This window comes from Colossoma macropomum, unplaced genomic scaffold (genome assembly GCF_904425465.1).
Source record: "Colossoma macropomum unplaced genomic scaffold, Colossoma_macropomum, whole genome shotgun sequence".
NCBI lineage: Eukaryota > Metazoa > Chordata > Actinopteri > Characiformes > Serrasalmidae > Colossoma > Colossoma macropomum.
The window spans coordinates 19,846,900-19,864,012 of NW_023494792.1; the positions used below are offsets into that span (position 1 = coordinate 19,846,900).

The window sequence follows — 17,113 nt, forward strand, 5'->3', positions numbered from 1 at the left end:
ATATGGAACAATGCTGCTATAATACATGGAGAATGTGGTTTGCCATTGTCTAAGGCCTACCCTGAAAAAGACGTCATCTGGATGGCAGCATATGTTGCCAAAACATGTATATATTGTTCGGCATTAATGGTGCCTTCACAGATGTGCACATCACCCATGCCATGTGCACTAACGCACCCCTATACCATCATGAATACTGGCTTTTGAATGGTGCACTGATAACAAGCTGAGTGGTCTTAAGCCTGGAGGAGTTAGCGTCCATAATTTCTAAAAAGAATTTCAAATGTTGATTCATCGGACCACAGGATACTTTTCCACTTCCCCTCAGTCCATTTTAAATGAATTCAGGCCCAGAGATGGTGGCAGTATTTCTGGAACTTGTTTATATATATGGTTTTTTCTTTGCATTTTAGAGTTTTAACTTGCATCTGTAGATGCAGCGTCAAACTGTGTTTTTCAGACAGTGGTTTTCAGAAGTGTTCCTGGGCCCATGCAGTGATTTCCACTACAGAATCATGTCTGTTTTTAATGCAGTGCCGTCTGAGGGCCCAAAGATCATGGCAAGCAAATACTGGTTTTTGGCCTTGTACATTACATACAGAGATTTCTCCAGATTCTCTGAATCCTTTAATGATATTATGTACAGTGGATGAAGAAAAGCAAAAGTTGTTTGCTATTTTACATTGAGAAACTTTGTTCTTGAATTATTGCACTATTTAATCGTGCAGTCTTTCACAGAGTGGTGAACCCCTCCTCATCTTCTGAAAGACTCTCTGGTATGCTTTTTTATACACAATCATGTTACTGACCTGTTGCCAATTAACCACCAGGTGTTTTTTTTAGCATTACACAACTTTAACCAAACTTTTGTTGCCCCCGTCCCAACTTTTTTGGAATGTGTTGTTGGCATCAAATTCAAAATGGGCATATATTTTTCAAAATACAATAAAATTTCCCAGTTTTAACATTTTATATGTTGTCTTTGTACTATTCTCAATGTAATATAGGATTTAAATGATTTGCACATCATTGCATTTTTTTATTTACATTTTACACAGCGTCCCAACTTTTTTGGAAATTAGGTTGTACTTTTTGTAAAACAGCTAACTTAAGCTAAATCACTTAAATACATTTGTGGGGATTACTGTTTTCAGCTGATCCAGATGATTAATTAAAGATTAATTACTGATTAAACTGTACTATACTCGTAGTTAATAATGGTTAATAACAACTGTGCTTGTGAATTACATCAATAAAAGCATTTCCCTTGACCCTTAAGAAGAGATGCTTCTATTGATTTCTTTATTGAGACTCACGGCAGATGGTTGGGGTCCTCCACGATATGCAGGCTCCCTTCTCGTTGCATGCTGCAGCATACACTGCTACAGCCGTGCAGAAACACTCACAGTCTCCACCAGTGTCACATGCACACGTGTCTTGCACACATATATCGTAATATTGATCTGGATCCACCTGAGAGGAGAAACAGAATAAAACAGAATCATAGTAGAACAGCTCACAGGATATGAGCAATTTGTGTTCATGGAAATTCACTGAGACAAATCGCATCTATAAAAGTGTATGATTTTCAAGGGTAAAAACCCTGAGAAATACAAAATTTGCAGCCTATACAAATGTTTTCTAACATAATAGGCCCTATATCGCACTGCAAATGCAAACTCAGGCCAATGCGATACAGATTTCATTGCATTATGATGTGATTGCCTGAGTTATGTGGGAGCTTTTCGACACAACTGGAAGGACAGAAGAGTTAAAGTAGCAGTACACAAAAGTAAAATCAAATACTGTTATTGTTGGAGGCTTTTTTTTTGTAATTTGCTGTTAAACATGTTTTCTCCTTTGTTTTATCACTGAAAAATCAATAACTCATGTTTAATCACCGTTTTTAACTAGAAATAAAATAAACAACTACTTTTGTACATTTTTTCAGCATCTCCCTGAAAGGATACTCACTAAGGAGTGACATGACTTAAAGACATCACTCTTGATAATGCTGCATTGTTTGATGGCCCAGGCCTGGCGGTGTGGTCTCATATTACAGGGGCTGCTGATAATGCTGGCTTTGGGGCATGTATAAGAAACTCTCCAGCTGTTTCCAAATTCAAGTGGCTCCACCACTTCCTCCCCACCACGAGTCACAAAGTCATTTTTCCCATTGTCATCATAGTTACCACACAGGCCGCATACTTTTCTCTGTTATGGGGAAGAGTGGGATGGGTCAATAATACAAATAAATGACCAAAAAATGTACAAATTCATAAATTCCAGAAAAATTATATCCTGGCATGTGAAATCATTTTAAACCTAGACAGTGTTGGGGAGTATACTTTCAAAAAGTAGTGATGGCTGAATACTGAATATACTGTTCTGGATGTATTCAGTAATGTCTTCCATTACGATCTATAAAAAGTAACTTATTCAGAATACATTTAGAATGCAGTTAGAATGCATATTGACTAGTTAATAAACTATTTTAAAAGAAGGCACATGTTAATTTAATTTAGTGGGTAAGTTATCTAAAAGTGTTCTAAAAATGTAAAAGGAGGCTGTATTATGATTACTGCCTTTACAAAATGTAACTTGGATTGAATACAGATACTTAATTTCTGTCTCCTGAAAATGTATTCCCATTGCATCCCAACCATGAATCTAGACAATATATCTTTCTCATATTTAATATTATATTTCAGCTAATATATTTGAAAAAAATGGGTCAGTATGTGAAATGCAAATAAAAACAAAGAGCAAGGGCTCCCGAGTGGCGCAACCGTCTAAGCGTTGGCCCTATCATCAGGAGATCGCGAGTTCGATCCCTGGTGATGCTACAGCCATCCGTAGCCGGGAGTCCGAGAGAGCACAATTCATTTTATTCTTCAGCTTTTTTTTAATTACTTTAATGTTATTGAAGCCTTTGCTATTTTAATCTTTAAGCTGTGTTTAAGATCATTCCATTGCTATCATTTTCAGCAGTGTAATGCAGGAAAAAAGTCATGGATTTGGAATGTTTTTTACTTACCTTAAACAAAGGATCGAGTGTAATCTTTAGACTTGTCTTCTTGTCCCAGTGCAGAACCAGACCATTACTGGCCTCAATGACAATGTAAATCCCCACAGTGTAGATTTTGTGAGCGATTTCTGTGCCATTATTATCACTGAAAACTTTAATTTTCTCCTCTGACAGTATGAACTCTTTGTTCTACAAACATTGAAAAAGGAAGAAACGAAAATATTTATCAACTTTTCATGGTCAACAATTCAAAAGTCTTAAATTGACTAGTGTTAATGATAATACTGAAGTGCAATGATACGAAGAGGAAGCTGTGTGATAACCTCACCCCTAGAATGAGTTTGACAGATCTGGAGCAGGTGGTCCCAGTTGTGCCACAGAGGATATTTTCTGTGATGATACGAAATGAACCACTAAGACTGTTGCCACAGTAATCCTGCAAAGAGCAGATGCTGTTAGATTTCATATATTAGTATGGTAACTGTTAAGAAATTAATCAGTCAAAGTGAAGTTTTCTGCATTTATCATTTTTCAGGTTATCATACAAAGTGATATCATACATATTATTTAGGCAAGGCAGTGGCTCAACATAACAAGTTAACCTGCTATGACAGATTGAGTTGAAGGGAGTAAGAAAAACAAAATCAAGAAACAGCCACATGACTATGTTTTATTGGAGGATCTTTTTGTTATCATACATGATTTTCTGCATTGCTTCATCGAGCAGTAATGTACCTTCAAAGCCATTTCCTGTCTGTCAGTACAAAAGGTGCCGGACGCTCTTCCAAAATAGTCTATACAAACTTATTTTTGAGAAATTGTTTTTGTGAAAAATCCAAAGATGCTGAAATTGCCTTGTGACTATTTCAATTTTAGTTTTTTTTAATTATATAAAGAGTCTGTTTATGTATTTTGCTACAAGGTAGGGTTTGAAAAATATGAAAATGGAGAGATGCAAGAGCATATCATGACATTATCATTGTATAACATACCTGGGCCACCATGTATTCACAGACTCCACTGAAAGAATATCTCATACTATCAAAGGTCATGTAATGACCTTCACCATAGATGGTACAAGTGCTGGGACACTTTTTGCTTGTGCAGTGAAACTTTCTGTTTCTGCAAGTGCTGAAAAATCCATAACATTTTCTGGTTAAAGCAGTGCAAGACTTCATAATATAAGCATAAATAGTTTGAGAGTTAATAATCAGCTGACAAATGCATTGGTAAAAAGCCTGTGTGCTTATAATGCATGTTACAGTATACATACAACATACAACATACATGCATACAACATCAGCACCAACAGCACATAAATGGCACCACGTTAGCTTTGCTCACCATGTGTTGCAGTCTCCTTTAACAGTTTGTCCAGGCTGGTAGAAGACTCCATTGTGAAAACATGTACAGTTCTCTTCTTTTACACATCCTCCTTGTCCATCAGCCAGTAGACCATTTGGACACACACACCCTGATGTACACTGTGTGCTCATCTGAGACCCACAACATACAAGGAAAGATTCAGAAAATGTATCATTTACTGTAACTATAGATACTCATTATTGTTCTCTGTATGGAAATGAAGTAAAAAAAATTAAATCTAAATATATAATTAAGGAATCCTCTATTTTGCACCATATGAATACAAAAATATCATTTTACATCAACTCCTGGATGGGAGTTTCTCTGAACAAAAAATTGAAGTTTTGTTTTATGTCTTATTACATTAGTTGTGTCTCTTAGGCTTGGTTTCTAATCTCTTCTGTACAGTTGCTGACAGGCACAAATACACAGAGAGGAAATGGTAAATATATTGACACAGAAGCTATTTAAGGACTGTCTTCTTCATGTGCTGCAGATGTGTATGGGACAGACACACAGAGATAAATTAAGACTGGCACCTAGTTGTATAACATTAAATGATCTACTTCTCCATTCACCCTCTCTGACAGACATTCTTATTCACTGATCCATCTGTCTGTCCATTTAACCACCCATCTGTTACTGTACTTACACACTGGTCTGCGTCCAGCGTCTGGCAGCTTTTCTGGCATTCTACACCTTTTGCTCCAGGTCCCGCTTTGGAGCAGTTGAAGTAGTACATGGGAGCTGGGCAGTCTAAACCAGAAAAATAAACATGCAATTCAAATATGTCAATTCCAAGAGACACAATTCCATTAATCAAATTGTACAATTAATTAATGCTCACCAATTTTCAGTTCCCCAAGGCACTCTAACTTGCCGTGAGTGCAAGTGCTGTGAAAAGTTTAAAAATAAAACATTAATCTGATATGTGTGTATTACATATAATTTTACTGCAGTAAAAGGTTTGTACACAATCACAGTCCTAGAGTCTCCCTTGATTCTGTTTTATCCTCTAGGACTATTTTTTTTGCTTTGCCTGCTCCAACACACCTGATTGAACTCATAAAGGTTTCTTACCATGTAGTCCCGTCCTTGTTGATGACCTGAGAGGGGGCCACAACCTGATTGTTGTGGTAACAGGGGCAGCTGGAGGCAGGCACACAGTCACCCTTATCATCGAGGTAGGTACCCTCGGCACAGGCACAGCCATCCACAGGTGTGTGAGACACCTGACAGGTGTAGTCATATCCACTGAGGGAGCGGCAGGTGGTCTCACAACTGCTCAGGCTGTAGTAGTACTCCATATTGCCTGAACAATCTTGGGAGAACTTGGCTGCACAACATGAGACAAAAATGCTGATGCTTAAGTCAGTAATTGGTAGAGTGAAATTCTAAAGTTATGAATGTAACAACAACATAGCCAGATGCCTCCCCACTGTAAGATTTATTTTGTCAATTTGAAATAGGAATAAGATAATACATATATACAAAATCATCATTTATATGGTACTTTCTGTTGGGAAGTATCTGTCCCAAACTCTACACTTCCACTTGTGAAAAATTTATTTACATTATGTTTTGAATTTTTTACAATGTTGTTTTTACAAAAGATTGTTTTGATTTCTTTTAAAATTAAAGAGATTTATCATGAGTTAAATTTTTAAATTAAAAAAAAAAAAATAAAAATGCTGTTATGTCGTTATTTTTGAGTTTTAGTCCATAGGCAGAGTATTTTAACCACACCCCTGTATTTTAGAGCAGGAAATGAGACTACCTCTTTGTCCATTATGGCCACATTGTGAGCAGTTAGTGTCACAAAGTCTGAAAATCAGTGTGTAACCTTCAGAACTATAACAAGTAGTAGTGCTACCCAAACACAGTTTCTGCAATTAAGTACACTTTTTTGTGTTTTTGTGAAAAATATTATGATTTATGTTTGTACAGGTGTTCACACCTGTGCAGTCATGTGCTGGCTAGTTTTTGAGTTCAGCTCAAAATTAGATAAAATTGTCACAACAGAAACAGTAAGTATCACTGTTACTATTGTAAGTAATGTAATGTTTAATCTTTTTTTCTGTTCACATGACCATGAAATGCTTTTAGTAACATTCATTGTACATTTTGGATATATATTATCTGTGCAAGATTCATGGATGTAACAACACAGCCATATTTAAGAACGGACAAATTCCTGCCAGTTGGTCTATCATAAAACATATCTCCTGTGTAACTTCATTCCGTTGACTCAAGCAGGGAATGGTTTTAGAAATGTATTTTGCATCGGTTTTGTGGATGTAAGAATTTCTGCAGACATGCAGGTGCTTTTAAAGGAGTGTATACTGTTGCCAGTACTTGTCAATATTTGGTAATGAAGCCCAAACCTTTAAACTTTCTGTTGATATTAAAAAAAGATACATTATATTGTCCATATATTAGCCAATCAAGATTTTTCAGCTGTATGATTGAATAGTCTGTACACAAAAACAACACCTGGGGTCATACTACAGAAACTTCCTATGCCTGAAATCTTAGCTGCTTAGTCACCATGACAACTTTAGTTAGGACTGAATTTAGGACAGAAGCTATTACAGAACAACAGTTCTTAAGTTCATAATATTATCCTAACTCCAGATAAAAAAAAACAGAATCACAGAAACATCCTAACTAGACTAAATTTCCTTTCTGTAGGAAAGAAAGTTTCTGTAATAGTTTCTGTAATACGGCCTCTTATTCCTACACATTTTCATAGTCAAAGAATAACTCCCTTCAAGTTTTAAATCAGCCACTCTCCCTCAAGTGGTACAGCCCTGGTTGCCAATTGGTCAGTTAATAAGTCTTGTAGAGCAGGCAGAGATTACACACTCACTCAGATCCTGCTGTATGAAGCAGGTGCTAGTGGACAGCTGGTGTTCTAAAGAGTGTATTTTGTATTGCTGAACAATGCAACCATTTTATGTGTGAATCATAACAAGATAGACAACAGCAGCAAAAAAAAAGTGGCGCAGAGAAAGCAAGAATAAAACAGCAACAAAAATATGTAGGGAGGATGAAGGAAGATGAGATATGAGAAATGAAATGCTCCAAAATACAGTTAAAATATATAATTAACAGGCTAATATTAGTCGTTTGTAACATATTAAATGTCATGATTATGTCATATTTTATTTTTGTTAGCTAATCTAATTTCAGCACAGGTTAGCTATCTAAACAGTTTTATTCTAAAAGCCATTCATTTTCTGTTTGTATTTTTATTTCAGGTATTTAGTGCAGCCTCAGTGCAAAGTCAGAATGATGCTCATTACACTGTCTAACTATTGTTCTACCTATCTGAGCTCTGACTAGTTTATTTGAGTGACTACTGTACATTTTAACTGATAGGTCACTGACAGTAACAGGTGCATTTTTTTGCATGGACAAGAATAACCTATAATGGTAAAGTGGTAAACTCACAATTTTATACTTAGTATGGTATAAACGTCTACTGCTAAATTTGGAACTACTGCTGTTCTACTCCCATAAAACTTATCTCAATTGTTCAAAGTAGAATCTCACCACAGGTGGTGTTTCTCCAGCCCTGAAGCAGAACACCTTCAGCAGCACACGTATGGGCGTAGGAAGACACAGCTGCACACATGCATTCTTCGCTTCTGGCACACTTGCATGCATCATAAATGCACCTCTACAGAAAAATGATTTACACTGTTAAAAGCTTTAAAAGAATTTTTGAACTGTAACGTGATAGCTGCTGTTAATTCATACTCACATGATGTAAAACAGCTACTGTAATGAATGATTTAAACTTACATCTTTGTAAGGCACTGGATTGACCTCAACATGACAGGGAGAAAAGACTCCTTCTGGGTCAGTAAGTAGGGAGCACCACTCTTTGGCATACCTCTCTGAAAGTACATAGAATTTCAAACTATACAATTAAAACTTTTCATGTACATTTCATGCTTAAGTTGCTACTTTAAATGTATTGTTCTGCATATTAAGTTTTGATAATTATGGGGTGTACATCTATCTGAAGGTTAAAGTTACCTTTTTCAACACTCATACTACAGGGGTCTTGATGGCAGTTACTAACATCAGGACAGGTGGTCATAACTTTCCATGTGTTGGCAAAAGTCGCGGCTGTGCCCTCTTTCAGTCCTGATTCGGTTTTGAAATCATCTGCCTTGACATCATTAAAATTCCCACACAGACCTAATTGAAAGATTTACATTAGTCATGTGGAGTTCATTATATAAGAAAAGATTTTCATAGTGCTATAGCAGCAGGTGGAAACACACACCGCTCAATGTTCCTTTCTTTTTAGAGCTGGCTACAATGTACACTTGCATGACTGGAACCATTTGGATCACCAGCTGAAGGCTTGCAGTGTGGGCGATGATGTAGAACGTAGAAGGCTTGAAGATTGTCACTTGATCTGATTCAAATATAAGAAAGCAGCACTTCAAACACCATGGCTTTGATTTCCACTAATTAGCAATACAAGTCTAGAAATAGGGTGAATACTTCAGCTTTATCCTCCATACTTTCATGTATAATTTTAATTGTTTATATTAATAATATAATAATTTATATTGCAATAAAATTTATAATAATTTTTATTGCTTTTATTGTCAGCCATTTTTTTCTGTCCCACATTAGCAATAACTTACTATTACTGGTAAACCGAAACAACCACTCAACTCACTTTAAGGGGGCTTATGAGTGAACAATTTTTGTTGTGATCATTATTTATTTATAAGTTTTCAATGATGATAACAACTATCTATAGTGACTACTGGCTAATAGAGTCCCATCGAAAAGAGAGCCAGAAGCTTATTTTTATTTTTTTCTAAAGTATATAATCTCTTGGCTTTTCAGAAACCACAAATCAATTTTGGTTTGATTTTTTTCTCTCACATATTAATCATAAACATAATTTTCTTCCATATTACAAGAAAAATAAATCATTAAAATGTATTAAGTAAAGTAACATCAGCCAGTTTGTATTTGTTGTTTTTCTTTTATGAACAAAGAAATTAAGTGTTCCACTTAATTTGTCAAATCTAGGACTTTATTTTTTTATAAAGGCATCCTGTTAGATCTAGATCAAATCTAGGACTTTGCTTTTTAGCATAAGGGAAATGAGCTTTCTTATATAAAGGCATCTTGTTAGACTAAATTACATGAGGATCATGGTTGAAAGTGCAGGAGAAAGTAATTCATTTTTAAATTACCCACTTTGTCATTATTCACCCATTGCATTGACAGACATCATAACTTCAAAACAATAATTTTTTGTCACAAGATAAAAATAGAAGGTATTTATAATTGAAAACTCACCCATAAAAACTGGAAGATTAGTTGTAATATCATTCACATGTACAGTGCCAGTGGACAAGAAAGTAACCTGTTTACGGAGATGAATATTTAAGAAGTTGTATAATTTGATATGAGTAGTTTATGCGATGATGCAATATATTAAGTCAAAGAGTGTGTGTAGTGTGTGGTCAGACACTAACAAGAAGGCCTAGCTCACAACTGACATTGTAATTCATCCCAAACGTGTTCAGGTGAGTTAAGGTAAGGGCTGTGTGCAGGCCAGTGGATTTCCTCCACATCAAACTCATCAAACCATGTCCTTATGGAGCTCAGGGGCACAGTCATGCTGGAACAGTAACGAGCTGTCCTCAAATTGTTGCCACAAAGTTGGAAGCATACAATTGACAACTGTTGTTGCTCCTAGATGCTTCCATTTAACAATAAAAGCACTTACACTACACAGATCTAGCTGGGCAGAAGTTTCACAAATTCACTTGTGGCAAAGATAGCATCCTATGACAGTATCACATTCAAAGTCACTGAGCTGTTCAGTATGGCCCATTCTACTGCCAATGTTTATCTACGGAGACTGCAAGGCTATGTGCTTGATTTTATACACCTGTAAGCAATGGGTGTGGCTAAAACAACCGAACTCAGTAATTAGGAAGGCTGTCCACATACTTTTGGCCATATAGAATATTTTGTATATTTTGTGCTGATGTCAAATATTTTAATTTATAAACTTTGTGTAAACAGTCCCAAGATGGCTGCCAGTCCAGTCCTTTGTTTGTGTGCCTGCATGTGAGCTTTGTGTTTTACTCATCTTTATTTGTATTTTAAACTGACAATCCTGCCACAGAAAGTGACTTTTATACACAATTGAAGAGGTGCATGTTGGAATTTTTCGGCTTTTTAACAACTTAAAATGGAAACAATAAATATCACTGTTGGACTGCCGACAGCTTGCATTTGAACTAAACAGACTCCATTCTAAGATGAAATAAGTTTCTCTGCCCACCTGTGTGAGCTGACTGGAGGCCTGATTCTGTTACCTGGCCTACCTGTGGGATTATTTCTTATTTACTGGTGCCCTCACAGGGTTGGGTAAGCAAATGTATCGGCTTCTCTGGATACCCTACGGGACTGTGCGTCCCTGTCCAGGCCTGTGTATCGAATACGGTAGACACTACATTGCTGCTCTGTGTGCTTCTCAACAATGCATGATTCTGATGCCAACTACAATTGACTTCTTGGTGCCACACACTGTCGGGTAAGCGATTGAAGTGGCTTCTCTGGATACTCTGAAGTGTATTCCTGCTCAGATCTGTGCAGGTGATATAGTGGATCCTGCATCATTGTTTTGTGTTCTCTTTTAACAACGTACTATCCCAAAGCCAACTTCTTGTTACAACAAAGCCATCTGAGCATCTGTTATTTCATGTTCTGTGGATTCCCTTACAAGTATCATGTTTCTTTTTTTTTTCTATTTATTCCTTAATTTGATCCTTTTTGACCTTCGGAACTTGAATGCGAATGATTATTCATTGCCTAAAGTCCTATTCGGATGGGATTAGTTTTACATAGGGAGATGGGGTAATGTAATGTAACGTTTTTACATGTAATTTTAGTCCCGTCCGAATGCACCATGTCAGTTACAGTCACTGTGCACTCCCACATCAGTAAAGATTGCCATTCCTTTTTAGTTTTTATAAAGTGAGCTGTAGAAATAACTTCAGGTGATATTAATCCCATGCGAATTGACATGTCGGTGAAAACGCTATTATTTCCTGTGGAAAGGGCATTTTTTAAGTATGGAGACACTCGAAGAAGCGAAGTCAGCTTCTTATTTGCCTATTGCTTGTTCGAATTTTCAGTGCAACAGCTACTTTTATGACGCCGGTGGTGCCAAAATGTAACTGCTGCACCTTTTAAGGTGGTACAGGAAAATTCTAACAAGAAACTGGAGAATATGAAGCTGACTTCAGGCTCATTGTTCTTTGTGGCTAAAATCAAGCCGATATGTATATGCATAAGTTACTGTCCTTATGTGTACAAATCAGAAGATGTAAAAATTACAGAAAAAAAGTTTAATTTTGTGCGTGAAGTTGACAGTTTGCTGTGAATTTCGAAGCTTCTTGGAAAGGAGCGACAAAACCCCTCCTGGGCCAAGGCAAGATCCACTAACTCCAATGCTGACTGCACTGACTTAGAGTTTGAAAAATAAATGCAAAATTCAGACTAGGAAATCCAAATCAAAATATTACATACAATCTATTTATTTATTAATTTATTTATTTATCTATCTATTATACATTATTTAAAATCTAAAATTTCAATAATTCCACTAAATTCTGAAAACAGATAAAATCATTGTCATGCTCCAATTCTATTTCAGGCCTCTCTGAATGCATTTTAGTTAACTCAACTGAAATAACAAGTAAAAATGATGGCAATGAGCATTTTATATCAGCGGGGTCCATTTTTAATACTTGTGCAATAGGGTCTCAGAGCTCCAACCCCAAGTGTTGTCAAAAATGATGATTTAATTTATTGAAGGTAAAATGCTGTTCAGCCATTCCTGGCCCTCAAAAAAGAACTGCCCTCTTAGCTACTAAATCAACCAGTTAACCAAATTTAATTAACTATTGGGTTCAGTTTCACTGGCCACACCCAGGCATGATTACTACTAGTCCTGTTGAATCTAAACATCCTGTCTGCAAATGTGAAGCACATGATGTCACATTCTGAAGAGATTTGAATACAGATGCAAAACAAAGTCATTGAAATCTACCACTCTGGAAAGGGTTACAAAGTCATTGCTAAAGCTCTGGGACTCCAGTGAACCACAGTGAGAGCCATAATCCACAAATGGAGAAAAACAGTGGTGAACCTTCCCAGGAGTGGCGGGCAGACCAAAATTTCAGACCAAAAGCGCATCGACGACTCATTCAGGAGGTCACAAAAGAGCCCAGATGAACATCTAAAGAACTGCAGGCCTGACTTGCCTTAGAAAAAGAACACAGAGGTTCATCTCACATTTGCCAGAAAACATCTAGATGACCCCCCTTTTCACATGTGTAATATAGGTTTTGAATAAATAAATTTTCAATAAATAGAATGGTAATTTAAAAGCTGCAATTTGTGTTTACTTGTGTTGTCTTTATCTTGTATCAAAATTAGTTGAATGACCTAAAATATTTATATGTGAGAAATTAGCAAAAATAGAATCAATCGGGTGAGGGGCAAATACTTTTTCACATTTTCACAGTTTCAAAATTAGTTCAGAAATGAACAGAACAGCTTTCTCATTTTTTGTGTACTGGTCATGGAATAACCTTGAGAAAATACTACAGCTTGTACCCCTGAGTGACTGTAAAGCTTTTACTTGCAGTTGCTATTACTGAACTGGGTTTTGTGTTATGTATTACGTACCTGTTGTTCTTTATCTGTTTTGGATATGTTCTGTTGAAATTGTTTCATTTCTGTTCTGTTATGCTAAGTTCCAATAGTTAATTTATATCACTGGTTTCACCCTATTCCCTTAAATAAAACTGCAGACTTATTATTCAGTTAGTACTCTTAAGGCTTATTACACCAGCAGACACTCTGAAACTAATATGAAAAGTACATGGTTATGAGAGTAAGGCAGGGCAAGGACCAGTCAACAGAATTTTTGAAAACCGTTATATTCTTGGAAATGCTTACAGTAGCTGTTGGGATGATGAACTTGACCTCAGTTAGGCATGTTTCAGTTTTCGTCTGACCACACTGCACCAGATTCGCCAATACAGTCACATTATTATCCTGAGGAAAAAAAGAGTATATTTTCAAACATTTTGATACACGAACAACTGCTACTCGTATTACAACTTGCCCACAGGTCATAAAAAGAGCATTTATGTTGCACTAGTGATAACATTACAGAACGTATTTTGAACAGTCACTGGTTTGAAACTTCCTTATATAATAAATGTGTATGAGTTTTGTGACCTTAGAAAGAACGTAGTGGCAGTTTCCATGGAAGGTGTAAGCTTTGCCGTCATATGTGGTGATATGTGACCCTCCCTGCAAAGAGCAAGCGCCAGGGCAGTCCAGGTTCTTACAGCTCCACTGGCCTTTAGAACACACACTGACCACAACAGAGTGAAAGATGAAAACAATGCTTTTTCTTTTCAATCAGTGTGTGTATCTGTGAACATTTATCTATTTATTTACCATGTTTGACAGGTCCTATTGTATGACTGTCCAGACTGGTAAATTTCTCCATTGTGGATGCAGGGACACTGATCAACTGGGATGCAGCCATTTTCCTCAATGTCGTTATACACAGTTCCTATACAGTGAGACATGTAATTGAGCACTATTTTGCAGAATACTAGTTATAGGGGAACAAGATACAGATTAGTTTTCATTTGTTTTTGTTAAAAACAAATCCTAATTAGACTTGCTGATCAGAAGCCTATTCTTTCTTCTTATTGCTGTGTTTCTGTTGATCATAATTTTCTGACATAGCTAATTTACTCTGAATAGCATTTACTATATGTTTGGTTATTTGAAAAATTCTTTTTAAATATATTTCCTATTTTTCTCATTTACTGATCTTTTTCTAAGGGAAAAAATATTAATTTTGATATTGATTTTTGTTTTTGGTTATTTTCTAAGAATAATTCTGGGAATGAGCTTGACAAATGCACTCTTAGCAAAAAGGGTCCTATATAGAACCATCTACAGCACATTCTCCATCAATCTGAAGAATGCTTTCATGATTCAAAGAACCCTTTAAACATGCAAAGGGTTCTTTGAGTGTTCATGGTTCTATATGAGCACCTTCTCTCTAGAACTTTGTAGATGATGAAACTATGTCTAGCATATAGTACAATGTCCTGGTATATTTGTTTGGTTTATTTTACTTTGGTTTGTGAGTGGAGGGTTACCTGATGGACAGAAACAGCCCTCTACACAGTGCTCAGCACAGACCTGGCTCTCCTCTTGGTTAGAACAGGAGTCTTTGCATGGGCTCCCACATTCCTTGTGCTGCATGTTAAATGGACAGTCTTTATCTATACAGGAGAAACACAGGAGATGACAGTAACACTCAAAAAGAAATGAACATTGCAGAAGGTGACATTTATTGAGCTCTGCGTTTTCATCTGCTTTCATTCTCATGATAGATTTCAGTAAAGAATCACCTCACCCCTTACAAAATGTTTTAGTAACAACTGAATAATAGTTTCACAAGTTGAAAATCTTTACTATTTCATTAAGTTTTAGAATAACTCTGAGAATGAGCTGAGAGCTCCAGGTTTGCACATACCAGCAATAACACTTTGAGAATACATTTTAAAGTTTTCCCAAAAAATACAGCCAAAACTGTCCTGTAATGTACATCAGCACTGCTGTCAGCACAGTAAAACTGCAAACGTCCGCATTCTCAACTCCCACCTCACCAGAACTGGGGGCATGTAATCCTGAAGAATACACTGCACCAAGGACACAAGAAGATTTGTCTTTTTAAAAAAGTGCCCATAACATGCTGATGTTTTAGTGAGACCTTTTTAAGTGCACTTTAGTAGTAGTGTATTTCAGATGCACTACTTTACAAAAACAAATCCTTCCCTCGTCACACAAGGTGCAGATGACACTTTCATTTATGTTGATTTTGTTAATTACATACCACACAACTTGTGGGTCCTCCAATTCTGCGGCTTGCCCCCAGCATGCGCACACTGGCGTGAGAACTCAGATAGTGTGTCGCACACACACACAGCCCGGCTGGTACACTGACACATGTCTTTAACACAGGCTTCCACAAACGCATCAGTGGACAGCAGTGTTTGGCAGCTACTGAAGGCTGGATCAGAAAGCAGCTGTTCACATTTGGTTCTCTGTAATGATGATAGGAAACTGATGAAACTGTTGGCTACAAATTTGACCAAATTCAAATGTTTAGGAAAGAAATATTGATAATGAATTTATTGACTTTCTTTGCGAGAGGTTCAAGGTTCATAAGTAGTGGTTGAAAGCACAAGTAATGTAGTTTAAAGAAAATCAACAGAAATGTAAAAGTTGCAAGAGAAAATACACAAGAAAGACTACCTCTGCTGTAGACTTTTGCTGACTGCTTGTGTCTTTGCAGTTACTTATTTAAGATATTTACCTAATGGAATAGTCTAAGTGTATTTAAATTGTAAACAAGGAAAAGCAGGCCCACCATCAACAGAATGAATCCACACACACCAAGGCCTGACAGAAAGTGTGTGGGGAGACTGTAAATTATTTATTGGTACTTAATTTTCAAATTTCAGTACAAACTCAGATTTTTTAAAGACATAAATGTTTGACTTATTTTTTTTATTTTTATCATATTGTGGCTAAAAAAGCATGATGTTCGAACTTTCAGGGCAGTCCAACACAAGCCCACATTATTTTCTTGGCCATCCAATCACTGCTTCACAACCACTGCTATCTGTCATGTAGAGCATTCAGTTCTTTAGCAGTGCACTTATGTCCCATAAATATATTTTGAATGCAAAACACCAGAAGTGATCATAAGATGTCACTGGAAAATTGTAAAAGCAAGATTTGATTCCATGACTAGGCTATGTCAAAATGTTAAATGTCTACTTTCATGCATCGAGTCATCAAAGATAAAATATAAACTAAAATTAAAAACAACAATGAAGAAGCGCTGCAGAGGTCACAATAATGAAGCAAAAAACAGGTTCTCCTGGACCATGGGTACAGCAAGCTCAAAATAACAGTTCCATGCTGGGAGCTGCAAAAACCAAAAAATTCATCTGCATCCATAAAGCTTATGCAAAATAAATCCCAGAACAAAGAAATTCCTCAGCACAGCATCTTAAGAAAAGTATAAAGTATGTTCTGGAATTTATTTTGCACAAGCTTTATGGATGCAGATGGATTTAGATTTTGGCACATCCAGCATGGAATTGTTATTTTGAGTATAAATTAACAAGGTTGCCATGGAAGCATGCTTTAGCTTAGGAGTTTTGACGAATTAGGTTTTTAAGTAAAGAAAATGTTTTATTTGTATTTGTAAGAAAATGTTCATTTATTCATTTTCGTTTTTACTGTTGCTGGTATAAAGACTTTAACCAAGCACAATTTTTTTAGGAGACCAGAATAAAAGAATAAAAGCATTCTTATTTAAAATTTTCAGAAAGGCTGGGTATAAGTTTGAATTATGGTTGGCAACACTCATGTAATGTTTGGCCAGTATTGTATAGGAGGTCCTACGCTTAAAAAAACAAAACTGCTTGTCAATAAAAAGAAAAATAAAATTTTCAGTCGTTGAAATTTCAGGAAAATTCACACCTGAGTCCGACATTCCTTAGTATGGAACGCTGTCTCCTCACATATCTCGTTGGGGGCATCCATCTTCCA

The 17,113-nt window shown here is 36.3% G+C and overlaps 1 protein-coding gene across 1 annotated transcript in view; it reads right to left on the bottom strand.

Annotated features, from left to right (window-relative positions):
* LOC118812737 (mucin-5B-like) overlaps nt 1-17,113 on the bottom strand; it is a 69,416-nt gene extending 52,303 nt beyond the window's left edge. The window contains exons 1-20 of the mRNA XM_036577845.1: nt 17,045-17,113; nt 15,384-15,594; nt 14,644-14,769; nt 13,925-14,042; nt 13,700-13,838; nt 13,415-13,513; nt 9,731-9,797; nt 8,691-8,825; nt 8,438-8,602; nt 8,201-8,295; nt 7,949-8,075; nt 5,474-5,729; nt 5,241-5,287; nt 5,046-5,149; nt 4,373-4,524; nt 4,021-4,159; nt 3,357-3,464; nt 3,038-3,217; nt 1,975-2,214; nt 1,317-1,473 (exon numbers count right to left, since the gene is read on the bottom strand). Coding sequence (XP_036433738.1) covers nt 1,317-1,473; nt 1,975-2,214; nt 3,038-3,217; nt 3,357-3,464; nt 4,021-4,159; nt 4,373-4,524; nt 5,046-5,149; nt 5,241-5,287; nt 5,474-5,729; nt 7,949-8,075; nt 8,201-8,295; nt 8,438-8,602; nt 8,691-8,825; nt 9,731-9,797; nt 13,415-13,513; nt 13,700-13,838; nt 13,925-14,042; nt 14,644-14,769; nt 15,384-15,594; nt 17,045-17,107 — 2,728 coding nt within the window. The 5' untranslated portion in view covers nt 17,108-17,113. The remainder of the gene's footprint in view (nt 1-1,316; nt 1,474-1,974; nt 2,215-3,037; nt 3,218-3,356; nt 3,465-4,020; nt 4,160-4,372; nt 4,525-5,045; nt 5,150-5,240; nt 5,288-5,473; nt 5,730-7,948; nt 8,076-8,200; nt 8,296-8,437; nt 8,603-8,690; nt 8,826-9,730; nt 9,798-13,414; nt 13,514-13,699; nt 13,839-13,924; nt 14,043-14,643; nt 14,770-15,383; nt 15,595-17,044) is intronic.